This window comes from Danio rerio, chromosome 21, assembly GCF_052040795.2.
Source record: "Danio rerio strain M-AB ecotype USA chromosome 21, GRCz13ab, whole genome shotgun sequence".
NCBI classification, from domain to species: Eukaryota; Metazoa; Chordata; class Actinopteri; order Cypriniformes; family Danionidae; genus Danio; species Danio rerio.
Window position 1 is genome coordinate 47,201,061 of NC_141041.1, and position 20,453 is coordinate 47,221,513.

General features: G+C 37.7%; 1 protein-coding gene and 1 long non-coding RNA gene across 8 annotated transcripts in view; one reads left to right on the plus strand and one right to left on the minus strand.

The window, feature by feature from the left end:
* The window catches only part of LOC147832033 (uncharacterized), an 84,016-nt gene that overhangs the window by 54,966 nt on the left and 8,597 nt on the right, over positions 1–20,453 (plus strand). The window contains exon 4 of one of the 3 annotated variants that reach the window (XR_015520816.1): positions 9,492–10,101. The exons of the other annotated variants lie outside the window; for them this stretch is intronic. This is a non-coding gene — a long non-coding RNA (uncharacterized LOC147832033). Of the gene's footprint in view, positions 1–9,491; positions 10,102–20,453 lie in introns of those variants that run through there. 3 annotated transcript variants of the gene reach the window in all.
* gabrg2 (gamma-aminobutyric acid type A receptor subunit gamma2) overlaps positions 1–20,453 on the minus strand; it is a 98,167-nt gene that overhangs the window by 38,231 nt on the left and 39,483 nt on the right. For all 5 annotated transcript variants that reach the window (XR_015519594.1, XM_087299726.1, NM_001256250.2 and 2 more), the window contains 2 exon segments: positions 17,293–17,375; positions 10,445–10,582 (listed from right to left, as the gene is read on the minus strand). Coding sequence is in view for 4 of the 5 variants with exons in the window: in XM_087299726.1 (XP_087155852.1) it covers positions 10,445–10,582; positions 17,293–17,375 (221 nt within the window). In the remaining variant the exon portion in view is untranslated.

The window sequence follows — 20,453 nt, forward strand, 5'->3', positions numbered from 1 at the left end:
GACACTTCCTTAATGTTTTTGTGCCAGACTTTGTGCCTAGATTGTTAAAATAGTGTTTGACCTTTGTTAAATGTATAGTTCACCAAAAAATAAAACTGTCACAATTTTCTCACACTATACTAGTTTTAAGCCTTTGAGTTTCTGTTGAACACAAAAGATATTTTGAAGAAAGTTGGATGTCCGTAACCATTGGCTTCCATAGTATTTGTTTTGCCTTCTATTGAAGTCAATGGGACGAGTAGGTAGTGCTGTCGCCTCACATCAATAAGGTTGCTGGTTCGAGCCTCGGCTGGGTCAGTTGGCGTTTCTGTGTGGAGTTTGCATGTTCTCCCTGCGTTTGCATGGGTTTCCTCCCGGCGCTCTGGTTTCCCCCACTAGTCCAAAGACATGCGGTACAGGTGATTTGGGTAGGCTAACTTGTCCATAGTGTATGAGTGTGAATGAGTGTGTGTGGTTGTTTCCCAGAGATGGGTTGCAGCTGGAAGGGTATCCGCTGCGTAAGAATTTGCTGGATAAATTGGCGGTTCATTCTGCCGTGGCGACCCCAGATTAATAAAGGGACTAAGCCGAAAAGAGATTTTATGAATGAATGAAGTCAATGGTTTTAGCTTTATGTATTATTTTGTGTTCAACAGAATAACTCATAAAACCAAATAGAGGGTGAGAAATTGTAATGTTTGAGTGAACTATCCCTTTAAACACTACACTGTTTTTAGCCGTCAGACTCAAAGTATTTACGCTAGTATTGCTATCCTCAGATAACAGCTTGGCTCTATGATGCAAACTGAAAAATGTTGTTCACAAATGTATTGAAATCAATTCATCTGCATCATTCAGAAAAAGCAAAGAGCCTAAAATAACTTAATACACTTCCAGCACTGCCATAGATTAGAACTTCGGAAGTGGTGGATGACTGTAAATGGGGAAGGAAGTTGATGTGCTCGAGGGCATTAGAGAATCAAGTCAAATCACACAGAGCAGTGCACACAGACCATAGCGAGACAGTGCGGCACAGCATCAGGTCACCCTATGAATAGCTCCACTCAGACAAAAAAGGAAGTGCACATTTTTCTGTGCTTACTAGTCTACAACTAGTCTGCAGTAAGTTACCAATGCACGAATTTCCAATGTAAACTTAAAACGCTCATGAAGAACCTCAATCCAGAAGAACATAGAAGCCACACTGCATGTATGCCTCTGTGTTAAGCTGCTTTCACACAATCTACATTGTAAAAGCGCTATAGAAACAAACATGAATTGAATGGAATTGAAGTATAAATGTGACCCTGGACCATAAAACCAATAATAAGCATTCATAACATACAACAAGCGGTCTAATAATTCAGGGGTGCTAAAAATTCTGACTTCTACTGTATATATATTATAGGTGGGCATAGACCATTTTTTGAATCTAGATTAATCTCCCTGTAATCTTGGAATTAATCTAGATTAAAATGGCTGCTGAAGGCATTCAGACTATGTATGCTACCCAAATAGTGACTAAGGGTGCTTTCACACCTGTGAATCGATTCAGTTGTTCCGAAACAGAGATTACAAATGTTACATTGTTGCTCTTTGCTCTTGGAGCGGTTCGGTTTCACACTGCAAAGTTTCTAATCGGACCGAAAGAGCTAAAACAAGTCACGTGCGAGTAAACTCTCCTCACATTGGTCAGAGTGTCAGGGTTTATTTTGCAGCGTCCCCCTCAGCTGTCAGGGGAGGTGGTGGTTTGGTGGTGATTGACAAGGTGCGCACGCGACATGTCTGAGGAGAGATGTGGTGGGGAGAGGTGAGAAGGGTGCGCCACGATGCCTATTTGAGGACCGGGAGGGAGACGCGAGATTACCGGGAGATCATCACTCGTTGCCGGGCATCCGGAGACTCGCGAAACTTCCCGCCCTACTCATAATTCTCTCTTCATATAGCCGTATGCATGTTACATATCCATAAAACACTGTGATATAACCGCGCTCGGATCGGATCGCTTTCTCACTGCAATTGAACCGCTCCAGGGTTCGTTTTAATCGAGCCGAGACACCCTCATTCAGGCGGTCTCGGAGCGATTACTTTGGCGCGGAACAGAGCGCGATTGCCCTGTTCACATATGCCAAACGAACCGCGCTAACTGGGAAAACGAGACAGGTTCCGAAACAAAAGTGTAGGTGTGAAAGCAACCTAAAAGTAAGAAGAACGGGTTTCTCAAGCCAGGTGGCGCATTAGACCAGGGGCTCATCTCCTGTTTCCAAAATGCATCATAAACTGCTTGAGAAACTGATCTACTATGATAATCGGTGATGGGGCAACCAGGGACAACCTTGCTCTCAAATGTGATTTAATGACCAGAGCTGTTTAAAAGAATTATGCTTTCAGTATTTTCCATTTATTTTTATTTTTGGCTTGATAATAGTTTGAAATTATAATAAAAAGGGTGGCAAAAAAAAAAGACGATGTTCCCTGAGGAGCTTCTGTACACATGTTTTGAAGAGGAGCAAAAGTAGAGACTTACACATGGGACTTTGAGAAACACACAAAAATATGTAAAAGTACCTGAACACTGGTAATCGTGTCTTGTATGAGCATAAACAGCTAGGAAAGCAATCAAACGCTTGTCATTATATTAAATTTACACCAAGGTTAATCAAACTAACTAAGGAAAATGAGAGATTCATTTGCTGCTCTTCACTAAATTAATTTTAATAACTTTAATCCGAATGGATGCATATTTAAATTATACAGTGAAGATAAAGTGAATGAGGTTTGTTGATGATGTTGACAGGTATGTCTATAATGGGTTGATTAAATACTTGAGATGAAATCGGTTTTCAGTTTATGAAAATTGCCCAGTTTTTTTTTAACCACTAAAGATTTCAAGGTTGAATCCAAACCTTCTCAATCCATTAGTGACAATCTCAAAGTAATATAACACCAACCTCCTCCAGCCTTCACGTCTTCACACGTTATTCCTGCCATAGCCTCCTTCTCACTGTATTCTGTTGCTCCACCACATTACATTTCTGCTATGTTTTAACCTAAACACTGGTAAATGGAACCGCCGATTACAGTATACGGGCAGCTGTGTGAAATGATTCTGTTTTAGCAAGCTTGTGCATCAGCTGTAGCCACAAGGGCCGAGCCTGATATAGAGCTGTAAGTGTGAGCTTGCTTTCATATAACAGTTTGACAGCACAAGCAGATAAATAAATAAGAAACATCCACAGAGTAAATAGACCTCAAACATCCACAAATCTAATTGTGTGTAAAACTATTTTCTTCTGTCTCAACTACAAACCTTGAAACTAGAGTTATCGATTCTAAAACATCCTTTTAAAAATAAGAGCCTTTGTTAGTATATTAGAGTATTAGCATTGGTAACGTATTATAAATAGTGGTGGGTCGTTATCGGGCTCTTATCGGGCGCTAAAATAAACATCGTCGTTAATCTATTCTCAAAGTTGGGTTGGGAGCTGGGTCTGTTCTACGCTAGCTATGATGACTCTCCAACGCAATCTCACGGCAATTCGTAACTTTGATTTAGTGGCTAATTGGTATGAATTCGTACAATTTAGTACAATTTGCTCATCACCCAATGACAGTTGGGGTTAGGGGTGGGGTTAAGTGCCATGCCTTTTTTAAATCGTATATTTTCGTACTACTGAATTTGTACAAATTAGCCACTAAACTGACAAAATGTAAAATACTTACGTTTCCTCATGAGATCAGGCTGGATTTTACCTTGATATTTTAATGCGGATGTATACCTGACTGGTGAGCCGTCTGACAAAAAAGTTTCCTTCTGAATCAAATCAGCAGGATGCCCTTCTGGATCTTTCACTTACTTCGAAGACACTACTGACTACGCTTACATGGACATCAGTTATCTAGTTATTTGCCTTAATAGACAATAATGTAATTAAGGTGTTTATGTGAAGTGCTTTAATGTAAGAGCTTCCTGTAATTTCGGGTGACTTTAACTGCAGTTCAGCAGTTCCACTTTCACTCATGAACATTTCATTCATGCCCATGTGACAAACTGGGGTATTCGACACAAAGGACTGGTGAGAGTGTTGTGGAATTTAATAACGCACGCAAACTGGAAAGAAACAAACCCTATGACAACATTTCAATGGTGTCATGGAAAGGGTAGAGCGGGGCGGTGGGATTGGGGGTGGATCGGGGGGTTGTTGTGGAACAAAGTGAAGAGGCATCGCCCTGAACACTGTAACGGGTAAACTTTGAAGCGATCATGCGTATTAATGAAGTTGCACCTCATTCACAATAGACCGCGCCGATTGGTTCGAACCAAGTCTTTCTCATGAATTAATGATGAAACTCAAAGACTTCACGTTGCACTTGCCAGCCCAGACATCCAGGCTCCACGCTGAAATTTACACAAGGATCTCATGGCCGTGACGTAACTTTAAAATGTCTTTACAACCGGAGGAACGAATTTGCTCGAAATAATGCAAAAACAACCAATTTTAACTTTTTAGTGACATAAATTTGTATACATGACTGTCACATTTAAAAAAATTAAAAATAAAAGTGTTTTGGTGTTTCGTGACCCTTTAATATGTAAATCTCTCGCGCTCAATGCTTCATCTGCATCTGGTGTGAATAGGAAAAGGAATAGTTCACCCAAAACCAAAATTCTGTCATCATTTACTCAGCCTTTACTTGTTTCAAATCGGTTTGACTTTCTTTTTTTCTTTTAAACCCAAATTTAAAAAACTGACCTCAATAGTATTTGTTTTTCCTACTGTGGAAGTCAAAGGTTTCAAAATACATTGGTGGTAAGTGGTTGCAAACAATTTATATGGGCTTGAATGTAAACAAAGAAATTGAGTTGAACATTAATATTTTTTCAGTGTATCTTCTTTAGTGTTTAACAGAAAAAAGAAACTCATAAAGGTTTGGAACCACAGAGTAAACAATGAGTACATTTTTATTTTTGAGTAAACTATCCCATTATAGAGACCTTCGGCTCCTCGTTGATGGTTGAGTAGCAGCAAAGTGCTTGGATTGCCTTTGAAATGCCAGATGATGTGTGGCTGCTGAACCAATTTCTAATAAAAAACAGCAAAACTAATGTACCCAGCAATGAGCACTAGCGAAAACACCTACACCTGCTCCACATGATGGGCGCAGTGAATGCATTGATGGACATGCTAGGGGTTTGAATCACACATCAGAGGAAGAGGAGGCTAAAGGCCGGGACAAACCACATGCCAAGGTGGTAAAAGAGTTCTCTCAATGTTTTGTTGAGTTAGAAAACACTGAATATATTTTTTATTATTTGAATATTTCCCAAATGATGTTTAGCAGAGCAAGGAAATGTTCACAGTATGTTTAAAAATATTTTTTTCTTCTGGAGAAAGTTTTATTTCAGCTAGAATAAAAGCAGTTTTAAATTTTTTAAACCATTTTAAAGACCAAATTATTAGCCCCTTTAAGCTATATATTTTTTCACCAGTTCAGAAGGAACGGTCATTCTAGCCGTCAAGGTATTTCGGCGGTCGCTCATACACTTCGTATTACGGTAGAGCACTAAACAGCAAGCTGACAGGTAAAAAGACGAGTTCAAAAACTACATTGAACAGGCTAACGTTGGCATTAGACGATTCTTTTTTTATTCAGCTTCACCGTCGCCTTAAGGCTAGATTGTGAAGAGAAGTGGCGAAACAAATCTCGCAGAGCCTTCATCTTAATTTCGATATTGCCAAATACCCGTCATAAATTTGAATTTATTATAGTTTAATTTGTTAAGACTTCTTTTCATTGGTGTGTTGGCCAATTTAAAGGCTAAGTGTATGTACCCAGGCCTATTTAGAGTGCTGAGATGTTACGATGTTAGAGGATTTATTTTATTTCTGTTTCACCTTCCAAGTGACCTATGGCCTACGTTTGTTACTAATAAATTATGTTAAAACTTATAGATGATTCGTTCTTGAAAAAAAGGCAAAAGAGCTGTGTGGATGTGCACATTTGAATAATGTCGGGCTGTTAACTGGTTCGGGCTTTTATAAAGCTGTCAATCAAAATGTACCTGTCGGTCTCGGGCCGAATTCTGTCGGGCTCGGGCCCCATGGGCCTAATTTTTATGGCCTGATTATAGCTCTAGTTAGAGTTACATATAGGTTGATTATATGTGTTTGTACCCACGTGCTACCCACTGCGCCACTGCGTCACCCTTTTAATAATAAATTCTCTGTAAACATTCTCTCTAAATTGTTCTAATTTCTCTGTCTATCGCTCTCTTTCATACACTCAAGTACACTCTCACACACACACTCATTCGTTTACTTAGCAGTTCAGTCATGCATTTGAATCACACTGGACTCTGGGGTGTTCTGCTGCGGACAGATTGTTGTGTATGTGCGTGTGCATTTGTGTGATGACCTTCTTCCTACGCTGAATGACTCTAGCAAAGTCTGAGGATTTTGCTGTGTCTGAGTCAAGACTCTGTTCTTCATCATTTGCAAGGTCTAGACTTGCTTGGATCCCAGATATAGGGCTCTCTCTTAATTATCTCGGAGCAAAGCCTAAAGCGCATGGTGCAAAAAGCATTAGGGGTTGTCTGAATTCATTCATTCATTCATTTTCTTTTCAGCTTAGTCCCTTTATTTGCTATTTTAAGGACGGAAAAATATGCTTTGCGCCCCGGCGCATGGTCTAACAGGGTTGTGCTTATTCTCTTAATGAGTTCTGGGTGTGTTTTGAGCATAACCTGCATTAAACCAACCTTTAAGAGTCAGTTGTGTCGCCCCATGGTGCATTTGGTATTTATATGGCGGACTTTGTAAGTGGAAAAACTGTTAATTTCATCAAATCCAGAAGCCAGAATCAGCATCAGTTTGACAGCCTTTTCAAACAGAAAGACGACATCTTTGCCCTGCCATACCACACTGAGGTGTTCTCACAAGGAAACGTAACTATTTTACAGTTTGTTAGTTTAGTGGTTAATTCGTATTAGTGGAGTAAGTGTCATATGAAAATGTATGATATAAAAAGGAGGCTGGCCCCCAACCACAACCCTAAACCCAACCGTCATTGGTGGATTAGCAAAACATACTAAATTGCACTAATGAGATTGTACCAATTCATATGAATTAGCCACTAGTTACAAATTGCCATAAGATTGTGTTGTCCTCAGGCTCCAGCTTTATGTTGATTGTATTAAAACAAAGAAAACGATCTGAAGTTGTTGTTTTAGGTTATATATACCATGATTTTACTGGTCTGGCCTACTTAGGAATAAATTTTCCTCCATGTGGCCCCTGAGATAAAATGGGTTTGACACCCCTGAGTTAAACAGAGCATCTGTAGCGCGAGGATAAAGAACGAACCACCTCCATTCGGCCTCTTTACTTTCTCTTTACTTTTACTCCTTTACTTTAAGGAAAATGGTTGAAACTCACTCCACTGAAGACATCTATTAGCCCACAGAATTATTTTTGTTTGTTAAGCGCAAAGATTTGTTTCACAACTATTTCTAAATTCAGTTCTAATTTCCAGCAAATTAAAAAAATGAGCTATATTCAAACACACGTCCAATTCTTATGCTCCATAAATTGCATACTCTCCAAAACACGACAGGTGGGCAAATTATTAAAACAAATCTAAATATGCATATAGATAACAACAACAACAATAATAATAATAATAACATTATACAAATGCAAATTGACATGAATAAACTGGAAACCCCCCCTAGATGAGTCACGGAGGCAGTGGTTTTTATATTCATGTATAAAATAAAACTTTTTGTAACATTTTAATACTTTTTTCATATGTAAGATATTTGAGTATTGCTGTACATCCTGTGTGTATTAGGCTATGTGTCAGTCTTTGCACCCACATAGGCACATAACTAACGCGCTCTTCACTGGATTTCGGACCAGCTTTTAGTTGGTCAATGGTGCGATCTATTTCAGATCCTCAAAACACAGTATGAGCAAAAATCAATGCGCCTTAACATGTGTTTTTTATAGACCGGCACACCCATGTGTCCACAAAGTGGTGCAAATGGATTTGCTATTTAGACAATATGGCACAAAATGTGAAAATTAGGGTGGCACTGGTCTAAAAATAGCCACAAATCACGCCTTATTGCGCTAGGTGTATAATAGGGCCCATAGAGCTCTATAGCTGAGGATAGCAGACTCTGTTTACAGTCCTAGACTAATACTCCAAGCAGGCATGAATGCCTCATTCTATTGTTTTGTAAGTTTTTTTTTCAACAGTTTGTATAATACACAGACATGCTCCAGTAAACCAAACTCATAACTCATATATTTAATTCAATTACATCTCATTGGTTAATCAAACTGTGTTTTGAGGCATAATGAGTTGATTCTGACCTACAGTAACATCTGATGGGTTATTCCAACAAGCATGTCATTCTCAAAGACAACCTATTTTTTGTATATGGAATGGTTTATCTTGTAGAACGGTGACATGTTTGTATGTCTGCACCAATAAATTCATGATCATGAAAGAGCGCAAGCATAGGTGTCTATTAAAATACACATTATAATCTTTATTTACTTTACTTTTAGGCTATGCGTAAAAACAAACACCTGTTTTGCAAGACAAGTGTCTAGAGAACACTTACGTCTTTTAGGAGGGTTAATTAAATTAATTAGGTCAACTAATCTGGGTGTACCTAAAAAGTCCATATTGGTACCTTGAAGATACATATTTTTACCAAAAGTGCATACCGTTGAAGTCAGAATTATTAGCCCCCTTCAATTTTTTTTTTTTCAATAAATATTTTCCAAATGATGTTTAACAGAGCAAGGAAATGTTAACAGTATGTCTGATAATATTTTTTCTTCTGGAGAAAGTCTTATTTGTTTTATTTTGGCTAGAATAAAAGCAGTTTTTAATTTTTTAAAGACCATTTTTAGGTCTAAATTATTCACCTCTTTAAGCTGAATTTTTTCTCGATAATCTACAGAGCAAATCATCGTTATACAATAACTTTCCTAATTACCCTAACCTGCCTAGTTAACTCAATTAACCTAGTTAAGCCTTTAAATGTCACTTTAAGCTGTTTAAAAGTGTGTTGAAAATTATCTAGTAAAATATTATGCACTGTCATCATGGCAAAGATAAAATAAATCAGTTATTAGAGATGAATTATTTAAACTATTATGATAAGAAATGTTGAAGAAATCTGCTCTCCGTTAAACAGAAATTGGGGAAAAAATAAACAAGTGGTCTAATAATTCAGGGGGGCTAATAATTATGACCTTAACTGTATATATATATATATATATATATATATATATATATATATATATATATATTATAAGTGGGCATAGATAAATTTTTTAAATCTAGATTAATCTCACTGTAATCTTGCAATTAATCCTGATTAAGGGGGCCAATAATTCTGACTTCAACTCTATATTAGTACGTGAAAAAGTTGTTTGGAAAAGGGACCATCCCAGTGACATGACAGTGACTTTGGTACGTTTATTTCTTTTAAGGCTGGTATGCAGTCTACTGAGGCCATGCGGGATCAGGGCGGGTTCACATCTCTCATGGCACATTTCCCATTTTGCTTCGGGGAAAGGAGACAACTTTAATGAGACGGCCACCTCCACTAGGAGACTGCACGCTCCCAAATTTTAGATATCTAAGTCCCTACATTTCAACCACTGGATTCCGTCCCAGAGAGGGTCCCGACTTTCAAGTTAGCTCTGTTTGTGGCTTTAACATCCCTCAGGTGTATCAAAAATACAATTTCTCTCACCTCTGAGGCATGTGATTTAACTTTGCCTCTGGGTTTTACAGCACAATCCATCAGGGCCGTGGCCTCACTGAAACTGCTTCTGAGGGGAACATCTATGGGAAGTTTAGTCGGTCTTTTTAGGGATCCAAGAACCAAAGGTGCAAGCTAGGTATAAAAGGAGCTCAGAGTCTACTCCAAATGGGTGGGACTTGAGCTCCATATGAGCTGAACCTACTCTGGATTTTGATTGACATATTTAATGTCTTGTAAATGACACAGCATCTAACCTATTGTGTTTTATTATTGTCAACACCTAGCCCAACCCTAAACCCACCCCTTTCACAATAAACTGTTGTTTTACTATTGCCCTATTTTATTGTCCTATTTTACCTCTGACACAGTAAACTGTTGTGTTTTTATAAACTCAGGTCTATGAGAAATGGTGTAGTTCCCTCAACATACGATCTCAAGGCTGACTCCACATTGTGCATGATTACAACATAAAGATTTTGTTATTCAACCAAAATTATCTTGTGGCCACAGCATTTGATATTCCCAAAAAATATTGAAGCTAAACAACACTAATTGATCAAACTTGACTTTTTACGGCTAAAAAAAAGGGGGATATTGTAATGTAAACATTTGAGACAAAAGCAAAAACAAACATGCATAGAAGTACAGAGATGCTGAGTAAAACCGAAGCCGTACCTGAGACAGTCCTGACAACCTCTGAGGTATTTCTCAGGCCAACAAAGGAGAACTGGTACAGACGCCAGGAGCGGATATCTCCAACTTCCACAGAGCTGCGCTTCCACTTGTATACAATCTCCTCCTTGGGGTAGCCGTCTGCAGAAACAAACGATTAGAGTTGGTTCTAAACACACAAAATAAACTGTACATATATCAAATTATATACAGTTGACGTGAAAATTGTTTGTCCTCCTGTGATTTCTTTTCTAATATTTTCCAAATGATGTTTAACAGCACAAAACTTTTGCACAGTATTTCCTACAATGTTTTTTCTTCTGGAGAAAGTCTTGTTTTATTTCAGGTAGAATAAAAGCAGTTTTTAATTTTATAAATGAACATACAAACAATTTCAAACCAATCCTCAGATGACACACTGAGATCTTACATTGACGATTAAAGCTAAGTACATAACATTTCCTGCACAGACAGATCATTTCACTTGAAGACATCAGTGTGTTTCCCAGGGGCCATGGTTATTGATTTGAACTTGTATGTCGTTTGTATGTGTTTATTTGTAATTGTAAAAATTGTAGCCATTATTTAAATCACCAAAGAGCACACAGTCTGCTAAAAATCTTCTTCAAAGTTCTACTGATGAAAAAAAAAATCCCTTATATCTTGGACAAATTTGTACCTAAAAGGTCAACAACCGTTACAAATATGGAGGAGAAATTAGTTTCAAATGCTAGAATACATACAACAAACATTAGAAAATTTTAAATAAAATAAAAGGTTTACCCTATTAAAATCAATTTACTGATCACATCGGTGTGATCGTACGGTTCAAAGGGTTAAAAGTGTGTTTTTTACTTTAATTATTCAGCAATTTCTCCGCCTACCACTAAATCATGTACCACAGTTTAAGAACCACTGGTTTAGGCCCTGTTTACACTAATGCGTTTTAGTTTGAAAACACATGTTTGGCTACGGTTACGCCATCCAAGTTTTCGAGTGCCGAAAACTAAGCGTTTTGGAAACGCTGGAGAGGCTGTTTTCATTCTGAAACGCTGCTGCTCCGTCTCAGTGTAGATGGGGGAAAACGGAGACATCTGAAAACGGAGACGGGGCTGCTGAGGTTCCCTATCTGATTGGGGCTTTTGTGTCATTGCGTATCCTTCCCTTATTCGTCAAGCCCCTATCTCATGACTATAACAAATGGCTTTAACACTACCGGAAGACAGCACACCAGCCATTGTGCAGTTATTCATCTGTTACGTTTAGTAACGACTCGTCCTCATCGCCTGTCCACAAAAATACCTCTCCTGCTTTCTTTGCCATCGAGTTCATTGTTCAACCGGCGTTTGTTGCCTAACAATAACCAAATGCCGAGCGCGACACATGCTTCCTGTTTATACTAGAATGAGCATGCCCAGAGTGCACGAATGGTCACGTGATATACGTTTTTGATAGCGTAGTGTGTACGGAGATATGTTCAGAAACGCTAGGTAAATCGCTAGTGTGGACGCAGATCGTTTTTGCTCTAAAACGCCATTTTAAAACTAAAACGCACTAGTGTAAACGGGGCCTTAGAGGGTTTTGCTTCTGATCTCTCCATATAACTCAGTTGTGTTACTGGTGAAGTTTCTGTTTGTGTCAAGCCATTTACAATAATGAAATTAACACCGCGACACAGTTCAGTAAACACTCGTGACCACTTAGAAGTTTCCCCAACATTTCATTGTACTATAGCAGTTTAGCAGCGAGTTACACTGATGTTTGGGAAACAGATCCCAGGCCAGACAGTGCTAAATACCAGTGAATAATAGGGTGGTACTTTCAATAAGGTCTCCATTCATCAAAGCTTAATGCATTGGGGACACATTTGCCTCAAGGATAGGATAAAGTGTGCACAAAGGGATGATGTGGCCTAACCCCGAGTGACTTCCATGATTCAATTCAGGGGTCAAAACACCAGTGAGAGGTGGTGATTAAACCTCACCTCAGGCAACTGATAACTTTGTGAACGAATTCAGCAGTTTTAGCAGTAATTAGGGAGCAAGTCAGAATTTCTAGCCCTCCTGAATTACCACAATTTCCGTTTAACGCAAAGATTTTTTTTCAACACATTTCCAAGCATAATAATTTCAATAACTCACTTCTAATAACTGATTTCTTTTATCTTTGCCATGATGAAAGTACATAATATATGACTAGATATGTTCAAGATACTAGTATTCAGCTTAAAGTGACATTTAAAGGCTTAACTAGGTTAATTAGGCTAGTTAGGGTAATTAGGCAAATCATTTATTCTTTATTTCCACCTCAGGATGCTCATTCCGAGACCCTCAGACTACACAGTGCCACTGATTCGATCTAAGACTAGCTATGAGATGATCCCAAGGTTTCGATATCCTGGACCAGGCTGTATCCTGAGCAGCTACTCTGGTGGTCATGGAGGAGTGGATAGCATGGGACTGACTCCTGTGACGCTTCAATGACTGATGAGTCTTTGCTGAGGTCCAGCTTTCAGCCTTCTGTGCCTAGACTGCAGCTCTGCACAAGACGTTTGGCCTGAGGAGAAATGGTCGTGCCCAACTGAGCCTGGTTTTTTCCAATTAAGTTTTTTCCTCGTCGCTGTCGCCACTAGCTTGCATGGTTCGGGATCTGTACAGCTGCTCAACGATGGATTCCTCTTCAGTGTTTGGACTCTAAGTAGTGACTATTAAAACACACTGAACTGAGCTAAACTGAACTGAACTTAAACTCTGAAAACTGAACTACACTGTTTGAATTTACTATGATCTTCTATGTGAAGCTGCTTTGACACAATCTAAATTGTAAAAGCGCTATAGAAATAAAGGTGAATTGAATTGTATAACGACGGTTTGTTCTGTAGACTATCAAACAAAATATAGCTTAAAGGGGCTAGTAATTTTGTCTTTAAAATGGTTAAAAAAATAAAAACTGCTTTCATTCTAGCCAAAATAAAACAAGACTTTATTCAGAAGAAAAAAATTATATTATAGGAAATAGTTGAAAATGAAAAAATTCCTTGCTCTGTTGAACATCATTTGGGAAATATTTGAAAAAGAAAGAAAAATTCACAGAAGGGCGAATCATTCTGACTTCAACTGCATACGTTGAAGCTTCTTAGGGGAAGAAAATAGAGGTGTGAGGCTGCTAAAAGTGCAATCACGTCCTCTCCCTTTGATCAAGGTCCCCTTCAAGTGAATTAGTATGGACCTCATAACTCTGTTAGAGTGGTCAGCATGGGAGCATCACTTCAAACTAGTTTTGCATGATTATGCAACCCAATACCCAGAAGCGAAGCCGTAATATTTCAGCAAAAAAGAAAAAAAAAAGACAAAATATCTGTTTCATTTAACTCCCTTGTGAGACACGCGCACAATTTGATAAATCTATGTAACCAGATTTCCCAAATTAATGAATACTTGCAACCCAGGCTCATTTCTGAAAACGTACCCCTATATACATTTCTGGAGAGCAACAAATACGTCACAGGAGCTACGTTTTTTTTGCAGTTTTTGTTTTCGCGAAACCACCAGAAATGGCTGTGTGCTCTTGGCTGTTATCCAATTTCTCTCGTGAGTGCCATTCGCATCTGCTATTCTCTTGTAAATCCACCAGACAGTGGCGCTTCTAGCTTGAATAGCAACCTGGGCAAACCACCCCATATACGCACCCCATGTAAGGTTAGATCTAGTTAATATAAAAAATGACCATTAAACATGTACATTCTAAAAAAAAAAAAAAAAAAAGTTTGTTTTAAATTTACTTTGGGTAAAATATGGAAAAAACCAAAACTGGTAAAAAAAATCATTAAAAATATCAAAAATAAATATTATTAAAGATAAACTATTAAAATATTACTATTTATTATAAATAAAATTATTAGTTATCATTATTAATAAAAATATAATAATAATAATAATAATGATAATAATAATACAAATATAATAATAATGATAATAATTATAATAATTATAATTATGATTATTATTAAATTATATTATTATTATTATTATTATTATTATTATTATTATTATTATTATTATCATTGCTGTTGTTGTTGTTATACAATTATTATTCTAAATTAGTAGCAGAAATCAATAAATGTAACTGAAAAATCGATGTAAAGACAATGTTATAAAAAAATAAAATGTTTTATAGAATTATCTGTTCTTCTTAGACTTGAATCAAGGCCGAGAGTTAATGATGTCTTACTTCCGTGACTCTTTATCCCTACTTTCTGCTTTATAGCTATGCTTAGTCAAAATAAGATCTTCATATTATATCAACTTCAGTTTTGTCAACTTGCAAAACTCACTGCGTGCCAACACCCCGTGTCATAAAGTATCAGCATATGTGGCATGTGTTTTATTGGCGTGCATGTAAACAACTTGGATTCACACTGGAATCATGAGCAGAGTGTGTGAGGCACACGGGAATGGTTCTCTGCAACTCAATCTCACGGCAATTCATAACTTTTTGATTTAGTGGCTAATTCGTATAAATTTGTATGATCTAATTTGTACAATTTAGTACGTTTTGCTCATCACGCAATGATGTTTAGGGTTAGGGGTGGGGTTGGGTGACCTTAAAACATTTTAAAGTCAAAATTATTAGCCCCCTATGCTATCCCATGATGCTCCGTGAGAGAATTTATGAATGGGAGTGAAGCGAAGCAATTGATGTGGGTAGGTCACGTGATCGTGGCAAAACGGCAGATGTAGTATGTCCGAATTCCATTCATACTGCTCACATTCATAGTGTATAGAATGTACTTTTCTATCGGCCGAGTAGTACATTTCAATTCAAATGCTGTAAATACTGAGTAGTAAGTGGTTTCGGACGCAGCCTAGGTTTCATAGGAGGGTGTGGTAAAATGACTAGACAGTGCCTTCTATACACATTTGACAAAGTAACTCCAAAGTTACGTTTCACACAGACATAGTGAAATTGGCACACACATTGAACATGTAAATACCTACAAAAAAGTCTCTTGGAGTGAAATCTGAAACCCAACAGGAAGTCAGATATTTTTAACTAGACCTCCTTAAAGCTAGTCTATTGAACAGTCTATTTAAGTTCCTCAAAAAAGCAACACGTCAGCAATGCGCATTAACACACCTCCTTTTTTAGATCAGAACACCTATGGGCGCACATATGAGCGCAAATGCATTTGCTATTTAAACAGTGTGGTGCAAAACATCAAAACGACTCTTGCGCCAAGCTGAATCTAGCAAACAACAATTGCGTCATGCTTTGCGCTGCATGGGGGAGTGGAGAGTATGAGACTGAATCATGGAGAACATGAGTCTGATTCCAGAGACGCTCCAGGGACAGACGAGTCTTCGCTGAGGCCACCTTCTAGCCTCCACTACGGTGACTGAAGCTCTGCACAAGACTTTTGGCCAGCAGAGAAATTAAAATGGTCGTGCCGAACTGAGTCTGGTTCTCTCAAGGTTTTTTTTCTTCAATCCTATCAGGTGAAGTTTTTTTTTTCCCTCTCCGCTGTCGCCACTGGCTCGCATGGTTCAGGATTGGTAGAGCTACACATCGATGAATTTGCTCTTCAGTGTTTGAACTCTCAGTAATGATTTAAATCACACTGAACTGAGCTAAACTGAACTGAACTGAACTTAAACACTAAAAACTGAACTACACTGTTCCAGTTACTATGACCATTTATGTGAAGCTGCTTTGACACAATCTACATTGTAAAAGCGCTATACAAATAAAGCTGAATTGAATTGATTACAGTGACGCTCCAGGGACAGATGAGTCTTCGCTGAGGCCAGCTTCAAGCCTCCACTGCTGAAACTGCAGCTCTGCACAAGACTTTTGGCCAGTGGAGAAATTAAAATGGTCGTGCCGAACTGAGTCTGGTTCTTCCAAGGTTTTTTTTTCTTCACTCTCCTATTGGTGAAGTTTTTTTTTCCCTCTCCACTGCCGCCACAGGCTTGCATGGTTCAGGATCTGAAAAGCTTCTCATCGATGAATTTGCTGTTCAGTGTTTGGACTCTCAATAATGACTTCAAACCACACTGAACTGAGCTAAACTGAACTGAACTTAAACACTAAAAACTGAACTACCCTGATCCAGTTACTATGACCATTTATGTGAAGCTGCTTTGACACAATCTACATTGTAAAAGCGCTATACAAATAAAGCTGAATTAAACTGAATTGAATTGTGCCGGGTGTATGATAGGCGTATGATTATGTTTAGAAAAGCATTGAAAAAAAAACTTCTTTCCTTTAAACAGAAATTAAAGAAAAAAATATAAACAGGGGGGCTAACAATTCTGACTTGAACTGTATATTGTTCCCTGAAAGGGTTATTGTTTGGCCCTCTTTCATTCTGTGCAAAAACATTCATTCACTGCCAGTATGTGTTAAGAAAGAAGTATTCTCAAAGCACAGGGAGACACAAAGAACACAGTCTTCTTCCTATTGATAACCATCTACGAGAATCATTAGCATATAACAGATTTTCCTTTGTACTTCTGAAACCGCAGATGATGCTGTCCCATTAGACCGTCCCATCCTGCTTCATCACTGCCATAATAACATAATAAACTATAATAATCCAACCCTCTAATAGTCAAAGGATGAAACAGAAGTGAACTCTCTTTAATAGCATTTTCATGAGAGAAATATAAGAATGCTGGAGATTGCTCTTCAGTGTTTGGACTTGTGGAAACCACACTGAACTGAACTGAACTAAACTGAACTACACATTTTGAATTTACTAGAACTTCAATATGAAGCTGCTTTGATGCAATTTCCATTGTAATAGCGCTATAGAAATAAAGATGAATTGAACTGAGTTGGAGACTTACAACTGGAGAACTCGAGAGGACACGAATGCTCATCCATTGGAAAGTTATTCAGTTTAAGCTGGCACTCTGCGTCAATGGTCAACCTGCAGACAGAAATTCCTTTAATTAAATTGTCTCTATGGAAGGCATTTCATTAGCATAACCCACATTTCCTGTTTAATCGTCGGTGTTGGATAAATGAATTAGCTGACAAACATGCCAATGACTTTTGGCAGGAAACACTGTTAATGGCAGACATAATTGTAATAATTGGATGAATGTTGCATGGAAGAAGAAGTGATCAGACTAGTGTTGCTTGAGGAATCAGTTAATCCAGTTAATTAACAAGATGGGTTGTTAAGTGTTTTACAGATGTTACCCAGATAGCAAGGTGACTGAATAAATATCGACTGTAAGTGTAGTGATTTCAATTCTCTGATCACTGTATTTAAGACAAAATCTAGCAAATGTTGCAAAAATTTGTAGAAGAGCTCAATTTTTTTTTTTAAATTGCCACAGATTTCCCACATATTTTCAGGCAGTCAGGACAATATTCAAATTCGATGTGTGTCAATGCACTAACGCCCCATTCGCACGGGGCTTCAGCGTCAACGCTTCCCGTTCATTTTGAATGGGTGATGTCAGGCGTTGCCAAACTGCATTGTGGATCCGTCAGCGCTTCAAAGGAGTTGCTCGCTGCAGAAGTTGGGACAAGCTCAACTTTTAAAGCGTCGACGGAAGCGTCAGCCAATCAGATCGCTGTATGCAAATACACCAGCTAGACAGTGGCCTTTTGCTGACTGAATTTCATTGGCTGACGCTTCTTTGACGATCGTTTCAGCTCCAACTTCAGACACGCCTTTAGTCAAGCGTTGACGCTGAAGCCCCGTGTGAATGGGGCGTAACCACTAGGCTTTTGGCGCAGATGATTGAATGGCCATTTTACCTCAATTATGTTTAATGAACGATAATTTTTATTTATTTATTTATTTATTTTTGCCCTCATAGTTCTCTGACAGGTTCTGAACATTAAATATACTCACATATTACAAGTGAGAGATGTTTAAATGAAGGGTGCATAACTTGAGTTTAAAATAATTGAAAGAAATCGTTCTCATTGGACTAAGGTCAAGCTTTCAAAAATGTACTCTGACGTTGATCCTCTCTGTGAGCGTTGTCGCCAGGCTCCTGCAACACTGGCACATATGTTTTGGTTTTGCCCAACTCTATGTGGATATTGGTCAGAAATATTTGAGACAATGTCTCAAGTAGTTGGGCAAGCAATTAAACCTGTATCTATAACAGCACTGTTTGGTACACTTCCTTTGTCAGTTCACTGTTCACGATGCAAAGCAGATTTTGTGGCTTTTGTGTCCCTCCTGGCCAGACGCTGTATTTTACTACATTGGAAGTCAGCTGCTCCACCAACTCACTCCATGTGGATTAATGACATTTTTCTCTTCATAAAACTGGAACAAATTAGACACTATTTGAAGGGTTCTTCCAAAAACTTTTTTTGTAAAAAATTTGCGGCTCTCTCCTTGAATATATGGAAATGACATCATGACCAGGCTTTTAGTTTGGTGCATAAACAATTGTTCTGGTTGGTTGGCATTTTATTTGATTTGATTTTATTTGATTTGATTTGATTTTATTTTATTTGATTTGATTTGATTTTATTTGATTTTTTATTTGATTTTATTTAATTTTATTTAATTTTATTTTAAAAATTAAAATTTATTTATTTATTTATTTTTTTATGTTGTAGTTGCTTCATTTTTATTATTATTATCTCTGGGGGTTAATTGTCATAATCATTTAGATCCTTGTTTACTTCTCTCTCTCTCTATGTCAAAATGTACAATAATATTCTAAAATGTGTGATATTTGTAAATTTTTGAAAATTTCTATAAATAAAGTTGGGGAAAAAATAAATAATCAAAAGAAACACACAATATCTACTATCTATAATTATTTATTGAACACCAGCGTTAAACAACTGACATTAAAACACACACTACCTGAAAAGAACAGTCAAAAAAGAACTAGGAAAAAATTGACCTGGAAAAATTTGATCAATTGTAGGTTCTGAATGTCGATTTTGATTACTTTTCGATTAATCGTCCAGCCCTAGATCAATGATTCTCGAGGTCTAAAAGTTTAAAAGGAATTGGGTGTTTAAGTTTGTGTATATTTTCACAGCAAAACAATAACAGAACATCAGTGAAATCTTTTTTTTAGTCGCAAAAATCTGATATTATATATATTTTTGCAACATCCTGGAGGAATTTGAACTCCACAGTGAAGTTTAGGGGTAGGTTAGCATTCCCGCTGTGCCCCGCAGACCTCCATCTGCATAGTTTTACATTCAAAAATGTATAGTATTAATGTGCTTGTCCGGCGTGCAAAGTCTTGAGTTTTCAATACACTCTTTTCCATTGATGTGTTATATGCGTCATCATCATGACGTTATTGCAAACACATTCAAAGTCTATTTGAACTAGGCCATGCGAGTTGTATTAATTGCTTTACTTGTTATTCCGTCACTTACTTTATTTATCAGGGGTCGCCACAGCAAAATGAACCTTCCAGCAGCAACTGCAATTTTATCCATTCTTATTTCTGCACTGGTATAACATACACTACCTGACACTAGTCTTGTCGCCTATTCAAGTTTTAGGATTTACAAATAATAACTTGACTTCTAGTTGATCATTTGGTATCAGAAGTGGCTTATATGAAAGGCAAAGGCCTCTAGATTACGCTTATTTTACCAAAATAAAATATGATCATGGCTTGATTTTTTAATGATTTAATTAGGACAGTAAGCTCTGACTTTGCTTAGACAAAAGTCTTCTCACTTAACATAAATAATGTCCAGTATAGAATATAAAGTCATGCTGCAGTGGAGACAGAATGAATATTATGTATGACTCCCATGAGCTTGGAGGACTGCATCCATACATCTCTGCAATGACTCAAATCACTGATTAATAAAGTCATCTGGAATGGAAAAGAAAGTGTTCTTGCAGGACTCCCAGAGTTCATCAAGATTCTTTAGATTCATCTTCAATGTCTCCTCCTTCATCTTACCCCAGAAATGCTCAATAATGTTCATATGTGGAGACTGGGGTAGCCAATCCTCAAGCACAGTGACCTTCTTTGCTTTCAGGAGCTTTGAT